The 17,590-nt window shown below is 36.4% G+C and overlaps 1 protein-coding gene across 3 annotated transcripts in view; it reads right to left on the bottom strand.

The window, feature by feature from the left end:
- Zfpm2 (zinc finger protein, FOG family member 2) overlaps window positions 1–17,590 on the bottom strand; it is a 424,449-nt gene that overhangs the window by 211,090 nt on the left and 195,769 nt on the right. For all 3 annotated transcript variants that reach the window (XM_051202519.1, XM_051202518.1, XM_051202520.1), the window contains one exon: window positions 4,355–4,473. In XM_051202519.1, coding sequence (XP_051058476.1) covers window positions 4,355–4,473 — 119 coding nt within the window. The remainder of the gene's footprint in view (window positions 1–4,354; window positions 4,474–17,590) is intronic.

Below are 17,590 nucleotides of genomic sequence, written 5' to 3'. Positions count from 1 at the left end.
CTTTGCAAGTGTAACAAGCACTCTTACCCTCTGAGCTGTATCTCCAGCCTCCATCACTATATTTTAAAGGATGCCTGTGTACCGCATCTTTTCTAGAAGCTTACTCTGAGAGGAATTCAAGTGTAAGTGGTTTATTGGGTAAGTGGACTAAAAAAAATTCTAGCAGGAATGTGTAAAATTAGACAGGACAAGAAAAATAGGTTTACAAAAGATGAATTGTTAGACCCACTGGAGGCCAATTTCATTGACAATTTTTACAAGACTATAGATGAGATCTCAAATTCGATAGAGAAATGAAGAAGCTTGAGGTTTGTCAATAAATTGTGTTTACTCACTAGTTGAAGACTGTCATTCAGGATATGAAATCTCTAAGACTTTCAGTTTGCCTGGCCTACAAACAACTTGCTGCAGGGGATTCAAAGGAAATGTCCATGTGTAGAAATCAAACAAAACAACAACAAAAACCCAAGTGTTTCTATTGAACAGCCTTTGTCTACAGCAATGAATGCTGGAGTGATACAGGTATGGATATGTCTGCAAGTGTATGATGGGATCGAACTGGAGAACTCTTTACAGAGAATGGGTTCAAAAATCAATGCCAGAAGGGATGGAACAAAAAGAGAAGAAATAGCGGACTCTGGAAAATGGGATCATAATGATGTGGGTCAAGAATTGCTAATTTGTTCCTTTCCCAAATTTCTGTGATAACTACTCTGAGAATTTCATGAGATTTAATATAAGAATTGTTTTATTATTAAGTCAATAGCATGAACCCTTCATGTATGCATTGCCTTTTTGATGAATTTAATATCACAAATGAAAATCCAACAATTATCTATTTGGATTGAACAGAATGAAGAGAGACTTCTCTATGAATTCCAACTTTTTAATTTATTATATCATGATGAGTTTAATATTAGGTGGCAATACGGAACTGTGTATTTATGTTCTGAGTCATTCCAGCAGTTGGCTGAATCCAGTCAGTTGGTTATTGACAGTTGAAGCATTCCCAAGTAAGGGAGAACAAATGCCACTTAAATTCTGGACTCTCAACCTTTTAAAGCATCATTGATATTTAGTGATATTAGTTACTGCCATGCAGTAACACTGATGAGAGATTTAGTTTAGAATTATCTTTGTACTTGGAGGATAAACAAATCATCAAACACATAATATATATATATAGTCTTCAAGGCAAATATTGGCCAAAATTTAAAGTTACTTTAAAAAAACTACTCTGTTGTTGCTCTTTTATATTCTCAGTCAATGAAGTCACAAGACTTTCAATGCACCAAATATAAGGGACTACAAGAGCACTTTATGTTATTGTGCAACATTAAAATGTTGTAAATAAGTATAAATTCATTTACTGGCAAGGGCAAGGAATTTCTTGAGGGACATGATGTAACAAACCAGACAATGGAAACTCACAAGATGTCCCGGACTTCCAAAATTTGGGATTGTAAATTTTATGTGTTAACTCAAGAGTTTGTTTTTAACCAGAGTTGACATTTGAATTAATGACCTTGGAACCAAGGAAAGAATCCTAGTACAGGTAGGCTTCATTCACCAAATTGAAAGTCTAAATATAACAAATACATTGACTTCTCCAGGCACAAGGAAACTACAGCCTTTGAACTCTTCCAGGTAGCAGTTTACTTTCTAATAAGAACTCTCCTTCTTACTAGATCCAAAGGCTTACAGTAAATCTGTACGTTCAGACACAACACATTGGTTCTGTTTCTTTGAAAAATCATAAATACTTGACAAAGATCTAATGTCTCTAAAAAATCAAAGTTAATAGTCTTACATGTTTAGTTTGGATCTGTGACGCTTTTAATGTGGTGAACTGCAATAGATCCAAGTTTATAGATAACAGACTAGTAACAGGGACAAATATATGTTGATAGTTCATATATAAGTCCTCATTTAGTCTCAGAATCTTCATAAGCCAAACATTACTTTTCCTAGATTATATATAACATTTCTGAGATTGTGCCATGGGCTATAGTATCAAATGATTTCCTGGGAGCTATTGTTTAACTTCCTGAAGTGTTCATCTTTTCCTCTTCAATACTTTATTGCAGAAATAAGTATTGTTTTCTCTCATATAAAGTATACCTGGTCCAGTACAGGAATTTACTATGTTGTTGCTGCTATTATCAAACCTTTACAGTGTGAAGCATCTACCAAGATAAGAAGCTATGGGTAAGCAAAAATCTATTTATACATTCAGTGCATTGTATTATTCCAGGAATAACTTCTTGTCTAATTGGTTTGTGTGTGTGTGTGTGTGTGTGTGTGTGTGTGTGTGTGTGTGTGTGTGTGTGTGTTTAATGCTGAGGAGTCTGTTTCTTGGAATATCCTATATACATACTAATGCTTGGTCTGCAAAGGCTTCCCACAGAATGTGGCATATTAATAATGTACTTCAAGATGGTGACTTAAAAGATATAAAAAGGATTTGACATCTGGCATGGTGACTCAATTAATTACTGTGTTGGATTAATTAGTGTGCTGACTCTCCTGAGCCAACAGCATGAGTCTGAGTAAAATTATATCAGTTGGCAAACAAGCAATTTAAACAAGTGCTCTAATTCAAATTTGGGTCAAAGATGGCCAAGAAAGAGTTAGTAAGATATATATTTTTGATAAGGAAATTTTTGCCTTTGTATCATTAAAAAAAAAAACATACTGAAGTACTGTCCAAATTCTAAAAACGCAATAAAATTGCAAAAATATTTGACTAATTACAAACTGTACCATAAGCAAGGTAAAGCAAACAAATCAACAAAATTCTGTCTTCATTTCTTATTTTCTTTTTTTAAAATTTGACATCTATATAAAAGTCTTTGTCATGTTAAAATATACTATAACTATTCTACAGAAAGGACAGCATGGGAAGACTTAATCACAGAAATTCTGGAATAATAATCAGAACTTTTGTTTTCTCATTTATGAAACTAAAAATTGAAATGCAGAAGATATACAGATTTGTTAGGAAGGGTAAATAAACTAATCAATTATCAAATACATACACTGCAGTCTGAAAATAAATAAATGTTCTTTACATATCAGTACTTGCTATGCAATAGCAAGCGTACTACTGTAATAGCACAGATTGCATTTAATGACATAAAATCAGATTAAGTTCTAGAAGAGAGAGCATATCAAAGTAAAAATATTTTAAATGTATACTGTAGTGAAATACCTAAATTTTATAATTAAAAGGTCTTGTTCCTAATAGACCATATAATTAGAGATTCAGATTCTAAAAAGAATAAACTGAAGTAGTAACCTACTTCTATAGACTATTATTAGCCACAGCTAGTAGGGTACTTCAGAGGATTCATATGCCTCATGTAGGGGAAAAATATTGGACACTTCAAACATATAAACTGAATTTCTTAAAAATTAGTAAGTATGGCATAAAACTGCTTTGGAATGGTAGAGGAATATTAAAACCACAAAATCATTCCCTATAGAGAGCAATGAGAAGTTAAATTTTTACAAATAGGTTTATTTTTCCATACATCACAATTTAACAGATGGTAAAATGTCACGAAACCACCACCCTGTGAATATACAGACAATGAAATAGAGGCTGATAAGATGTTGAATTTTAATATAAATATTTTATATAACAAATGGGAAAAACTTCATCATTTCATATATGAACTACAGGTGTCATTTCAATGGCAGAAACCACTGACAGGATGTTGGAGAATCGACAAAGTGTTGTAGTTGCATCTGGTGGCAGTTTTAAATATGATCAATATCTTAATTCTCAGATGTCAGTTTAGCAATGCTAGAGAGCAAGTAGAAACACAGAGGTAAAATGGGCTACTGGAAAGTCTGGCTCTTGCTTCTCATACCTATGTCCTAAGAAATCAGGTATCCACATAATAACAAGCAGATGACTCCTTTGGCCTCAGACTTTTATTAAAAGTTTAAGAAAACTTATAACCCTTATCATTCATTCATGGTTTTATAGTTAATGGCAGGATTATGGAAGGAGACCAAAGTTGTTTATTTCTTATCTTTGGTGTACACCTATAATGTATGATATTTAATTTGTGTCATCTGAAAAAAAAAAAGTGATTGCACTTATTAGTAAATGTGAACAGACTAAGCCTGGTTCATTAGATACAGCAGTGAGCTGACAAGTTACCTCACTAGTCAACCATTTGATATAAATCCATTGCTTATACATATATTACAGAGAAACGATTGGGAAAACATTTGGAAATCCATAAAATCAGCCATAAAACAAACATTGTTTCAATTAAACCAGGAAACAAGCAGAGACAAAGCCTGACAGTGAGTAGCCCACCATCTTAGAAGGTCCACTTACCAAGGAATTATTATTCAAGTCCATCTTGCCAGCGAAAGGGCCCCAGGTTGTTCCCACAGGAAGTTGCTGCCTACTCTGAATTTTCCGCTCCCCATCTCTCTGAAATGCTTCCAGCTCTCCTGCAGAGGTGAGAAGGGGGCCATTAGAACACTCACACACTTGTCCTAACAACAGCACCTGTTTTGGGTTTGCTCTACACAGTTGATATTTCTAGGAAATCAGTGAATTTCTAGTGAAAATCAGTGACACTTTCCTGAAAACCAGCCGACCTTCGCACCGTTTGTAAAAAAGAGAACACTTGTCTTTTTAGCTGTACTCAATCAAATGCAGTCCAGTTTTCTTTTCTACACTCTCCACACTCAATATCCACTGAAGTCATTCTCAAAGAGCAACATTTCCTTAAACAGCATCACTCTAACACCAAAACAGGAAGGAGTCTTTGAAGAATAAATGATGGGTAAAATTCTCGCATCTACTCAAAACTTTTGAAGAACAACTTTCTGTTCTAAGCAACATACTGGGATCAAAGCAACCATTGTCAATGAGAAAGTATGTCTCATAAACTTAATTATAAAATGCTGGGAGTAAAGCTGTTCTAGATTTTGCCTTTCCAGTAGACACCATAGACTAAAGAGGTAAATAAAAGAAAAAAAAAACTGTGAAAAAAAAAGAGTTGATAATCTTCTGGAATTGTTAATAGCTTTAAGGTATAAAATAAGTACATATGCAATAAAGAATGGTGCTTCTTTTTCATCAAAGCTGTGTAGGTAATTTCCCCTTTTTTCATATATATATATACATATATATATATGTTTATATGTATATATGTATATATGTATATGTACACATATATATATATATGACACCCACATGTATATGTATATATGGACAGTCAATGCAAGACTGGTCTCTTCTTTATATTTTAAAAACATTAAAGAGAAACAGGATCTAAAAAATTACAAACATTTCATATATTAGGAATTAAGTGAATATGTGATTAATATATAAATGACTATGAAAATAAAGGAATAAAAACTAAAGGTTAATGGCTTGAGCATGGTTCAATATGAACAGGAATTCTCATTCCAAAACTGGAGGTTCAATGAACATTTTTACCCTCCAAGTACTGTTGTGTCATGTGATCATTCAAACACTTTGTCCTTAGTATCATTTCCTGCTTCCTTTTGGTATTTCCTCTGGGTGTATTCAGCAGCATGTTTAAGGGTCAGGGATTGGTGGATTATTAAATATAGAGAACTATAGATGGAAACATGCAGATTGGAAAACAGGAAAATTCAAACTGGACCTCAGTGTACTCTGTCAGGATGACCTTTGGTTGCCACATATCTGTGGTGGAATCTCTACCACTGTAAAAAGTAATCCCATCAAACTGAGCTAAGTGATATCTCTTCCCTAGTATTTTAATATTTGTGCAAACCACTTTTAATCGCATAAATAGCAGATATTAATTTTTGTGTTCTCCTTTCTTCTTCTTCTCCTTCTCCTTCTCCTCCTTCTCTTTCTTCTTCTTGTTTTCTTGATTTTTCAAGACAGGGTTTCTCTGGGTAGCTTTGGAGCCTATCCTGGATTTTCCTCTGTAGATCAGGCTAGCCTTGACCTAACTCACAGAGATCCACCTGCCTCTGCCTCCCAAGCGCTGGGATTAAAGGTATGCTCAGCTATCTTCTGTGTACTTATTGTTGCTTATTTTCTAAATCAAAAGCATACAAACCGTTTATATGCTAAAATATTTCACCATGCTTTAAATGCTTCCATTATGGAATATAAATTCATCTGCATCTCCAAAGGGATGTGAGCAATAATCTTACTTTCTAACCTTGGGGACTGAATTTCCATAGCCTTATCTCCTCATACTCCCTCCCTTGACAACTGTCCTAGTAATGGAAAAACTCATACCATTAAGGTAGATCCATACTCCTCAATGCATTTTCAGGAGAGTAGAGTGGAAGCCAGTAATGCTCACAAGGAAAGTGTCTCCAAAGATAGTTTCATAAAAGTAATGCCTTGATGGCAGATAACACCAGGGCTTGCATGCTAAACTCATAAGTTTATTAAGGATATGGAAATGTGTTCAGTGGTGGTGGTGCATGCCTTTAATCCTAGCACTCAGGAGGCAGAGGCAGGTGAATCTCTGTGAGTTCGAGGCCAGTCTGGTCTATAAAGCAAGTTCCAGGTCAGGCTCAAAGCTACAGGGAAACCATGTTTCAAACATACACACACACACACACACACACACACACACACACACACACACACACACACACACACAAACACACAAACACAAACACAAATATGGAAGTGTAATACTGTTTTTCAGTATATGAAATATCAAAACCATTTCTGAGTTTGCCTCTGAGAGTGTCTTTAAACCCTTGTATAGTTACTTTAATTAATACATTTCATTCAGCAGCTTTCCATGGAACTTTGACAAAGCACAGCAAAGCTAGCAACCTATTTTCAAGGCAAGAACTTTACCAATTGAGTCAGATCCCCAGTTCCACTAGCAATCTACTTTAATATTAAAAATAATCAGTGTGAAAAAGACTTACTTAAGTCTTTGAAGATAACTTTTATATACAAAGAAACTATCAAATTTTTCTCCTACAAGAATTCAGAGAAATTTCAAGTGCTTATGTTTTAAACAATGCCCTCATCTAAATATTAAGAATTTCAGTTTGTACATAAGCATTATGTCCAAATAAATTTGCTTACATTTATACATTTTTTAAAAAAGCCATGTCATTTTTATGTGGCGTCATGAGTGGAATCATGAAAATCTTTGAAAACCCCTTTAAAAAGTAATTCATCCTGTCTTTCTGCCTTTGACATATTTCATTTGTAAAGGGTTCAGCCGCAGTCAAATAGTGACTCTTATCTACACCTGTGGATTAACAATAAAGACTGTCTTTTAATGGAATGAGAACTAGAAACTTACTGCAGATCATAAAGTAATATCCAAATACCTCCCAAGTTGTCAGCTCTCTCTGTGTATTAAATACTTTCTAAGTTCTTAAATGCATCTATTAGGAAACACCCAGTAACTGTTCAAGCTCTCAACTCAATCTTTTCCATTGCCATTGCCATTAGACAATGCCAGTCTCTTTTCTTACATACTAAGATGCAGCTTTGAAGTTTCTGATGTGAAAGTAGTTTAAAAATAAATTATTTATTTGTGACTGTGTTTATACAAGGCCACAGCATAGCACAAGGTATTTATTCATATGTGTTTGGTATCAAGAAGCAACAAAAATAAGATGCTGATGTTTAGAAACCATATTTACCTAGCATGTCACTTCAGACTATGGTATTATTTTAAATATTCATAGGCATTATGTAAACTTTTATTGCACTAAAAGCAAGATGTTTTTCATCCACCAACTGCCCAATAACTGGCTGAACAAGTCCTTTAAAAAGTCCCTGTTCATGTAAGAATCAGTACTCACTAATTAGTAAGGCATTTACCAACTCTGATGGTCCATGTTAACAGTTTCATTTCCCTGGATATATCATGAAAAAACATGGAGCTCCTGATTGATAGATCCCAGTCCTAGAACCAGTTTTCTCTAAAATAGAAACTTCACTTGAAATGCAAAAGCAAAGCTCCAATTCTGGCCTAATCTGTGGCTAACTGCTTTCCAGCTCCATCCATCAATTCATTCATTTATTTATTACACTAATACTGATTTGATGTCTATTACTCTCTATACAACAAGGAAGGCTCAAACATAAAGTAGCAAACAACATAAGCCTGGGACTGGAACAGGTGATGGAGTGTGTATGGTTTGGACAGATAAACCAATAGAACTGAGTTACTATTTATATTTTAGGAGTTGGAAGAAAATTCCAAGGATGAAATCCAGGCTTAACTTAGCAAGTGTGGACTTTGAGCCACTTGCCTTTTGAGAAACCGGGGGAATTGAATAATGATTTAATGGAAGAAGGATCACACAAGTTACAAAAATAATGATGGGTGATGAGGTGAAGCTCACAAGTCTCTGGATCAAAAGAGATCATGAAGGGCTTAAGAAGGCCATACTGAATCATGGGAATGTCAGCCAGGAGAAGTCACTTAACACTTCAAAGTTCAGTTGTTGTATACAAAAATAGGAATTGCAATAACAAATTACTGCTATGCAAAGTACATAACAAATATCTAGTACTTACTAAATCTTCACATCATAGCATCCCAATGTCTACCAGTCTCTGTGGTCACAGCTCTGTCTAAATCACTTCATAGTTTCATGTATCTTCCCCTTCATATCTCCCAGATTTGCCTTCCTTATCGGAATACTACAGGTTTTTGTCAACTCTGACTAAGTGATTGACCAGCTTCCATTGCATGCTCCATCTCTGCCAGGATAAGCTTATTAAAATTCCAATATCATGGAGTCAGCCTTTTGGAAAAGATCTTGCAGTCGTTTCCCTTTGACCTCTCAAAGGGGTAGTGGTGCCGAGACCTCAGTCCCTCTAGGAGATGGTCCCTAGCATCTGCTGAGGGATGGGCTCTTCTGCAATGATGCCTTTGTTCTTCCCTTCTTTCTCATCTCCTGTCTGGTACCTATCCCATTCTGGGACCTGTTCCCGCTCCCCAGTAAACACCCACCACACCTTAGCCTTAACAGACACTATTAATGTTACACAATCAAGCAGGAACCGATTGTCCTCCCTCAAGTTTCTCTGAACTCAAGAACAAACTGAGTTATTCCCTCGTATCCTTATTGCATTCAGAGTTCATTTAATTAGTGATGGTTTCTCCTTCATAATTTTTCTACCTCAACAAAATTATCAACAACTTGACATACTATGTTTTAAAATGACTATCTCTGGGTAGATAGGGTTTTAGTGTTTGGTACTGACAAAATAGAAATTGAGAAAAATTAATTATGTACAGATTTTTCCTAACATGCTAGGTGTCAATTTCAGGACATTTAAAGTTGATTTTAACGTTAGAAAAAACTTTCACGTGTTTCATTTGAACCGTCCTTCACTTCTTTCATGGAAGGGAGAAAAAAGCAGCCCCATCTTCTCTGCCCAGTTCATATTTTTGCAGCCATCCTTCAAAATGAAGCCTTATTTTTAACATTCTCAGTAGGTTCACAGAAAGTATCCGAGACACTTAGGACGGTCTAATCAATTTTGGTAAAAGATAATATTGTTAGTGCTGCGGGCTGTTTCTCTTATCTTCTTGATAATGCATACTTTCAAAAGTCTGTGATTATTCCCAGACTTATGATAGCTCCACTTAAAAAAAGGACCTAAGTCAAACCACTACTAAACACCCCACAGCTTTAAAAATATCAAGCCTGTTTTAGGCCTAAATAACATAAGCTGACTGTTAGGGGGAAAGAAAAAGTGTAAGTCACTAGAAATTACTTCAAATCTTTTTATATGAAGGAGTTTTCAATATGATTTTTTTCTACTGAAAAGGACCCCTTTCCATGCCTCTTTAGAAACAAAAGTCTATAAAAATAGTATTACACAAAAGGGGAAAGATGTGGGACATTTCACATTCCTTATCCACAATCAGCTGAATTCAGCCCCGGCTAAATCCGGCATTAAGTTGGTAACATAAGCATATATGGTATTTAACTCAACATCTTTTGACTCTGGGCCTGTGCTTTCATAAAGGACAGGGGTTCAAGTAAATGAGATGATAGACGATCCTATTTCATTTGCTGAAAATAAACTCTGGATTGGTTTCAACTTAGTTTTAAATATACAACCAAATTTCAAAGCAGACCACATGAATTGGTTTGAAATGTTTATCGGGCCTCACTAGAGCAGAGGGCTATAGCTTCAGAGCCCATATATTTATATTTTCTTCATGGCTGGAAAACATTATACATCATGGTATCAAACATGGACAGCCCCGAAGTCATGCTGAGTTCAAAAAGGGCTCAAAATTTCTGAAACATTTTCAAAGTCAGCCAAGGTGGCCAGAGTATGGCGATGCTCTTTGCTATTTTTGTGGTTTAACCATTTGACAGCTGCCTGGCACACACATGAGAGGGTTAGAACATTTTCATTGTTGACTATCTGCAAAGCCAAACCACAGCTTTGTCACTACACGGGTTTCTGCAAGCACTAATAACCATGTGTCCCATCTTAACTTCTAAGACTAACAACTCCATTTCTTTTGACTCCGTAAATGATAGGTATTGGGTTATGAAAACAAATTGTCATATAAGGATAGCTCTTCTAATTCCCTGTCTCAATTTTTGAGTCATACAGTCACAACACACACTAAACTACAGTTGTGAACATAAACTTGAAATACGACATTCCCTATTCCAGTACTCCAGTCAAACTCTGATAAATCAGACTGGCCAAGCAGTGATCTTATCCCTTCCGACTCTTTAATAAATCGAACCCTGTAAGTTCCTACTGTTGGAAGTTGTCACTAAATGAAAATGTGACCTTATCCGGCACATGAACTTATCCTGCTGACAACTACATTTATTGTGTGGGTAAGAAAGAGGGGGGGAAAAAAGAAAAGAGAAATAAAGAAAAAAATGAGATATTTTATAATTCTGATCTTGGCCATATGTAACCCTAACAGATGGGATCTTTTTGATGTTCTATTAATGATTTGCTGAAGATGAGTCTACTTAGAGAAAAATACTCGCCCTAAGTAAGTGCCAGGGCACTGCAGATAGTATTAAAAGTGCAGGAGGAGGTACTAGGTGGCTGAAGTGAATCAGTAGCTATTAGTCTATCGCAAAGAACCCCGAATTAGCTTGTAATTACACTGGAAAGATAACACAATGGTGGCAGTGAAATAGACATCCATTTTTACAGGCTGCATTCACTACCTGAAAACTCTGTAAAGACACTGGCATTTTCTGAAACCTACAGCAACTCAAAGCACTGTATTTTTCAAGAATGTAAAAGCATTTCTTAGTCTAAAGCTTCTAGAAAGCCATAGGAAGTTATTGATATGTACCACCTTGTTTAGGAAGCAAATTTATTCACGCATGGCAGGAAATGTTGTATGCATTAAAACTTGGATCATCTTCATCTTGTGAGTTTGAATGGCCTTGAGGGTTAATTCTATGGGTACAGGAAATAATATTGCTAGTAATGACCTAGATCAGTGGCCTTCTATCTTCCTAATGCTGAGACCCTTTAATACAATTCCTCATGTTGTGACCCCCAAACACAAAATTATTTTTGTTGCTACTTCATAACTGTAGTTTTGCTACTGTTTTGAATCATAATGTTAACATCCCATATCTTAGGTGACCCCTGTGAAAGGCTTGGTTTACCCCCAAGGATTTGTAACCCCACAGCTTGAGTACCACTGATCTCAATTAACAACTGTAGGTGTTTTTACGACCACCATGATGTGAAATTGCTAGAGAGCATTCATCTACACATTTGTGCCCAAAATAAGGTGGGGAAAAATGGATTGTTCTACTTTACTCTTTCTTCTATGGTCTATGCATGTGAACAAAGAAATGGTAAAATAGCTATAGCAGCTGTCAGAAAATCATGCTTGGCCCGCCTCGATCTGGAAAAGCTTTGGAAGAGTGAATGGAAATAGGAGCTGCTGTCTTTTGAGACTTTTTAGTTGTTGGAGGTAGGAAGAAGCCAACAAAATATTGCTCCAAAATCTGGCCCAGGAACCTGCTCTGTCCTCCCTGCTGCCAGGAAACTGCTCTGCCCTCCCAGACAACACTCCTTGTCACAGGCTGACCTAATACCACTTCCGGATTCCAATCTTGAGAAGCAGAGGAAGGTTATGTTTGGGAGCCCTGTGCTTGAAAGGGATTATTATGTAAGTACAGTAGCCTGGCTGGCCAACACAGGAAAGAGCAGCGGGTAGCAACAGTCTCAGAGAGGCTGCAGAGGGGACACAGGGGTCAGGCCTGCAGGGGCTGCTAACAGAGCCTGGTTTCTCTAAAGGAAACCCCGAGAAACATCAGCCATGGGTCCTGCCTGATGTAAGTGAAGAAAGCACATCTAGGAGAGTCAGCAGGTCTGATTGACGAGTTGTGACTGTGAACTTCAGTCATCCTTATTTCTCTGCTTAATTAACATGCAGTCTGCCAAAACAACTCATGTTTTCTCATAGGCTGCTGTCATTGAGCTGTAAGATGTTGCTTCACTTACATTAGGACTTACCACAAAGGGTCAGGTAGGTGTCTTTTTAATAACCAAAATTAGTTAATCATTGCTTTACTTGATACTCTTTCTCTGTAGCCTGTTGTAAGCCAAAATAGGCTTAAGTTTTCAGCATGGTAACATGATTTTGATGGATATGAAAAGGCTTCCACTGACAAAACTGGACAGACAAACATCCAACTGCAATAGGGTAAGAGTTTCCTGGAAGGAACTGTCTGGATGAGTTTCCATTTGGGAGTGGGCTGTGACCTGGTACATGGTAACATTAAAGACCAGCCGTAGCAGAATGATTTGACAGGTGAGTGATGACATGGGGAAATCTACCTGAAAGCTTTTAGTCTGGTTGCGGTGAGTAATAAATTACTGTGAAGTTCCTTCAGTCAGCAACAGAGACGTATTGAAGTCCAGTCACAGAGGTGACCCACTGAAGATTTTTGGATTTTGGTTGGAGAACACAGGTGGCAAATGAAACCAGATTGTTACTTTAAAGGGTTAAACAAGAAATAACAAAACACTAAAGGTATGACATGCTATCAAAAAATATTGACCAGCTCAAACCTAGCACTTTTTACCAGAATACCACATGTAATGTAATGGTTTGTGAATCCTTGCATGGATCCATGCATGGTAAAAATTACTAAAGCATAGTACCATCACTCATCTATCTTCAGTGTGTAGTATCTCTAGAAAACACCATATGCATTTACTTAGTGTGACAACTCCTTAGTCCTGGGAAGATCTGATTTATTAAGCATCACATTGACACACAAGTGTTTATTTCTAAAGTTTGAGCACTGTGTTACTAAAAATATATTTAGTTTCATACAGTACTTGCAGAGTTTTAATATCTACTGATAAGGTAATCTGTAAAACATTTCATTACATTTCCAGAAATGTGTAACGTACGTGTGTGTGCTTGTGTGTGTGTGTATTGATAGTCGGTCTTAATATGGTGTGAAGGCATCCTTGTTATGTGTACCTCCTCTACTATCCTCTGAAACATACTTATCACTGTGTGATAAACTTTCCCTTATTCACTCAGCCTAATTGTCCAAAGTCCAACATGCTTGGGCCCTTTCAGTCTTTAAATATCTACATCAATTTTCATTGTTTTCTCTGTTATAATGGTAACTTCAGATACCTCTACAATGCTTTGTATCTGGTAGGGCTATAAGCAGTACATTGACAGAGTGACATAGTTTTGATTATCATATTTATTAGGATGTGGTTCAAATTAAGGTAAAGCTGAAGTTATAAGATTAGTTCAATTCAGGATTTCAACCCTGGCTTTCTAACTCTCTTGTTCTTTATTATTTTCCTAACAATAACTTAATGCTAGGCAGTGAGCTCAGGCTCACATCAGCAGTCCTTAGAATGGATTCACGGAGATGATTAGCTGCCATTTGATTTGGAAGTCAGAATATTTGTACTCAAAGGACAGTCCACAGGCAACTTGATAGGAAAGATTAAAGATAAACCCTGGGCAAGTATCACAGGAGAAAGGGTGGACAACTTGTATGAATATCAGGAAATCATAATAAAACCTTCCACATCTCTGCTCCCAAATTTCCAGAAAGATGCACAAGATTTGGATAGTGGAGTTCCACAATACAGTGCATTCTTCAGAGGAAAGATTTCTTTAGGGTCAGACTGTCTGTCTCTATCTGTCTTTCTGTATCTCTTGTCCCTTCCTGTTCCCCAACCCAACCTCTGCATCTCACTCAGGCTGACCTACAGCTCACTATACAGCCTGTGTTAGCCTTAACTCATGGCAATCTTTCTACCTCAGCCTCCCAGAATGCTGGAATTACAGACATAAGGCATCACACCCACCAAAACACTAAGTTATTAAATGAATGAAATAAAAACTTAATTGATTAAGTATAGCATGTTACTATCAGGAATTATACAACTCTTTATTCCCAACAATCCAGAATGCAGAAGACAACTGAGAATTCCATTCTCAGAGATATAAGTCAGCTGATAGCACCTCTTCCAGAAATGACTATCAGATGTAAAACTGTATGCAACTATTTAAAGCTATCAAATTCACTGTCCTTACCTCCTCTAATTGGTAAATATTATTTGCTTGCTTTCTATAGCACACTTAACAACTCCAATGCATTAAGTACAAATATACTCAGTATATATGTGTAATTCTCTCTTACCTAAAATTTGTTGCTGTGGTATTGGGTCTGACCCCAAGATCTCTTGTTTACTAGGTAAGATCTTTACCACTGAGCTAAGCACTCAACTTTAAATCTCACTTTTCCTTTGTCTTTCATTTTTTCTTACTCTCCTTGGCGTATTTTGAGGAAGTAAGAAATGAAGGAAGGAAGGGAAGAAAGTGAACAGGCTGGCTGATACTGCTCATGAACACAGCTTTGATAAACATAATATCTGCTTCTCAAACCAAGGCCAGGTCCTTTCCTGTGAAAAGAAGGAGTGTAGTTGAAACCATCATTTCTCTGGAGTGGTCCAAAGCATAATATACACAACATGACCTAAGTCCACCATATATTAACTTCTACATGAATTATTAATTCCAGGACTGTTTTCCTCACAAACAACATTCAGCTGAATTTTAATTCAATACACTTATTCAAAACTATGTCTTAAACACTTTAAATGCAAGATATAATCTTGGATATTGGATGTAGAAACAAGAACATCCTATCAATCATTTCCGTATGTGGTTTACGCTAATGGCAGTGAAATATTCATTGCTTGGTATAATAAGTTTATGATGAAGATATCAAAGTGTGTCAGGATCAAAATGTCTATAAGGAGATACCAAAAGTTTACGAAATAATGGTGTGACAGTGAAGCCTGTATTGTTGATACTACAAGGAATTGAAGATGGCAAGCTTTGAAACATCTATCAAAGAATACTACATAAAGGTGAGTAGATCTAGATCAAGAAAGAAATGTAAGCTGAGCACTCAGGTGTTAGAGGCAGGTGTATCTCGGAGTTCAAGGCCAGCCAGGTCTACAGAGTAAGTTCCAGAACAGCCATGGCTACAAAGAGAAAACCTGTCTCAGAAAACCAAAAACAAACCCTTTCAATTAAGAAAGAAAGAAAGAAAAATGGAAGGAATAATAATAGAAATTAGTATTATATAGGCAGCAGCGCTTTAGTTGAGGAGTCATATAATCTGTTTCTAACTGAAGCCTCAGATACTGTACATGGAGAGACAGAATTTTGTGTTTCCTCAATGGATTGTGGTCTTACTTTGACTCAATATTTCCTCATTATACTCTATTTTTCCCCCTTTGGGATGGGTAATATATATTTAGTGCCATTATACACTGAAGTGTGTGATTTTGTTTTGTTTTTATTTATTTATTTTTTTATATACAGGGGTCACAGTTACAAAGCTGTCTTAAGTCTCAGAAGAGATTTTGAGTTTGGAACAGTGCTGGGACTGTTATAGACCATTAGGACGCTTAAGATTAAACTAAACTCATTTTACCTCATGAGATGCCATGAACACATGGGGTACAAGGGGACAAATGTGTTACTTTAAATGAGAAATATCCTCCATAGGCTGATAAATGTGAACACTTAGTCCCCAATTGCTGCTTAGGGTGATGATGGGATTATGGAACCTTTAGGAGCCTCATCTCTGTGGGAGAAAGGCAGGGCTTTAGGATCCACAACGTTACCCCACTCCCTACTCTTTACTTTCTGATTCCCCTGTGTAGTTAATATGTGATCAGTTGGCTTTGTGATGCTGCTACCATCTTATGCCATCCCTGCCACTGTGGACTGCAGCCTCTAGAGGCATAAGCCTGAGTCAGCTCTTTCACCCTTAAGTCGCTTTTGGTATTTTGTCAGAACAACAGAGAAGCAACTAATACAACAACCCTGAGCAGCCATTTAGTTTACCACTTGTTCCTGAGTTGTCAACATAAGGACAGAAGCACAGGGTTGGCTGTGATGCTGGACATACAGAAGATACTCAGCAAAGGTTACAAATTTTATCTTGACATCTCACAAGTCACTTAAGGGAATAAAGAGAAGCATATGGACAGAACTTCCTTAACATTTAGGCCTGATAAAGGTAACCGGACAAACTACTACCAGAGCCATTTTTTTTTAAATTCCATAGGGGAAAGGGACCATAACAAATAATCCTGGAATCAAAAGATAACAGGAACAGGTCCTGGAGCTGATTCTACCCACATAGGTAATGGATTCGGGCCACAGTAACCCTCTGCTGATATTTCTTTCTTACCTCATAGCTAAGCCAAGCAAAGGTTGGTAGCTGTGAAGGTCAACATCAAAGATGGGTCACCCACTCCATTTCTAGATAATCAGGATTAACTGCCCCACTGACATTATCCTGACATTATAGAGTTCCAGAGAGGAGAAAATGAGGAATATGTGTACAGGTTAGTTAAAGGACTAAAGTTGCACAATACTATTTAAAACAGTAGAAAATAGTTACTCAGCCTAGCTGGTTATTGTTTTATCATTCATCTTCAAGTGCTCCCAATTATAAAATAAAAATATAAAGCATTAGGTGAGTACACATAATGCATATATAAGACATTACATTTGATCCCTTTATCACTTGGTCCTTCTGTCACAGTAGACTCACGGAGAGTGTCTGAGAAATGAATTAGAATCCATGACACCACTTAGATGGCAGCAAAGGAACCTTACTATCACAATATTTTTCAATTGTTGAAACTAACCATCTTATTTTTCCAAGTTATTTAATGTAATGCATGATTACCTTTTCTAAGTTATTTCTCTAATATAATGTACATATCACCCTTTTCTTAACTCAATAGAACCCTGACTCAAATAAATACAGCTAAATATGATATAAGATAGAAGAACTAATTAATCAAGATTCAACTATAGGAAGGCATGACTATGAGGATGGAAGTAAAGTTATAACTGTTGATATGCTGAATGGCATTTACTAAGATGCAAAAGATAAGTGTAAAGTCAAAGAAATCACAGCCACTCAATCTCAAAATGCACAGAATTCCAAATATAAAGTTCCTCCTCTTTCCATTTCTTTTAAAACATTAATGACTGTATGATCCTTTACAAAAATATATTTCTAAATAAAAGTT

This window comes from Phodopus roborovskii, unplaced genomic scaffold (genome assembly GCF_943737965.1).
Source record: "Phodopus roborovskii unplaced genomic scaffold, PHOROB, whole genome shotgun sequence".
In the NCBI taxonomy this organism is placed as follows: Eukaryota; Metazoa; Chordata; class Mammalia; order Rodentia; family Cricetidae; genus Phodopus; species Phodopus roborovskii.
This window is presented reverse-complemented; position numbering and strand designations above follow the sequence as displayed.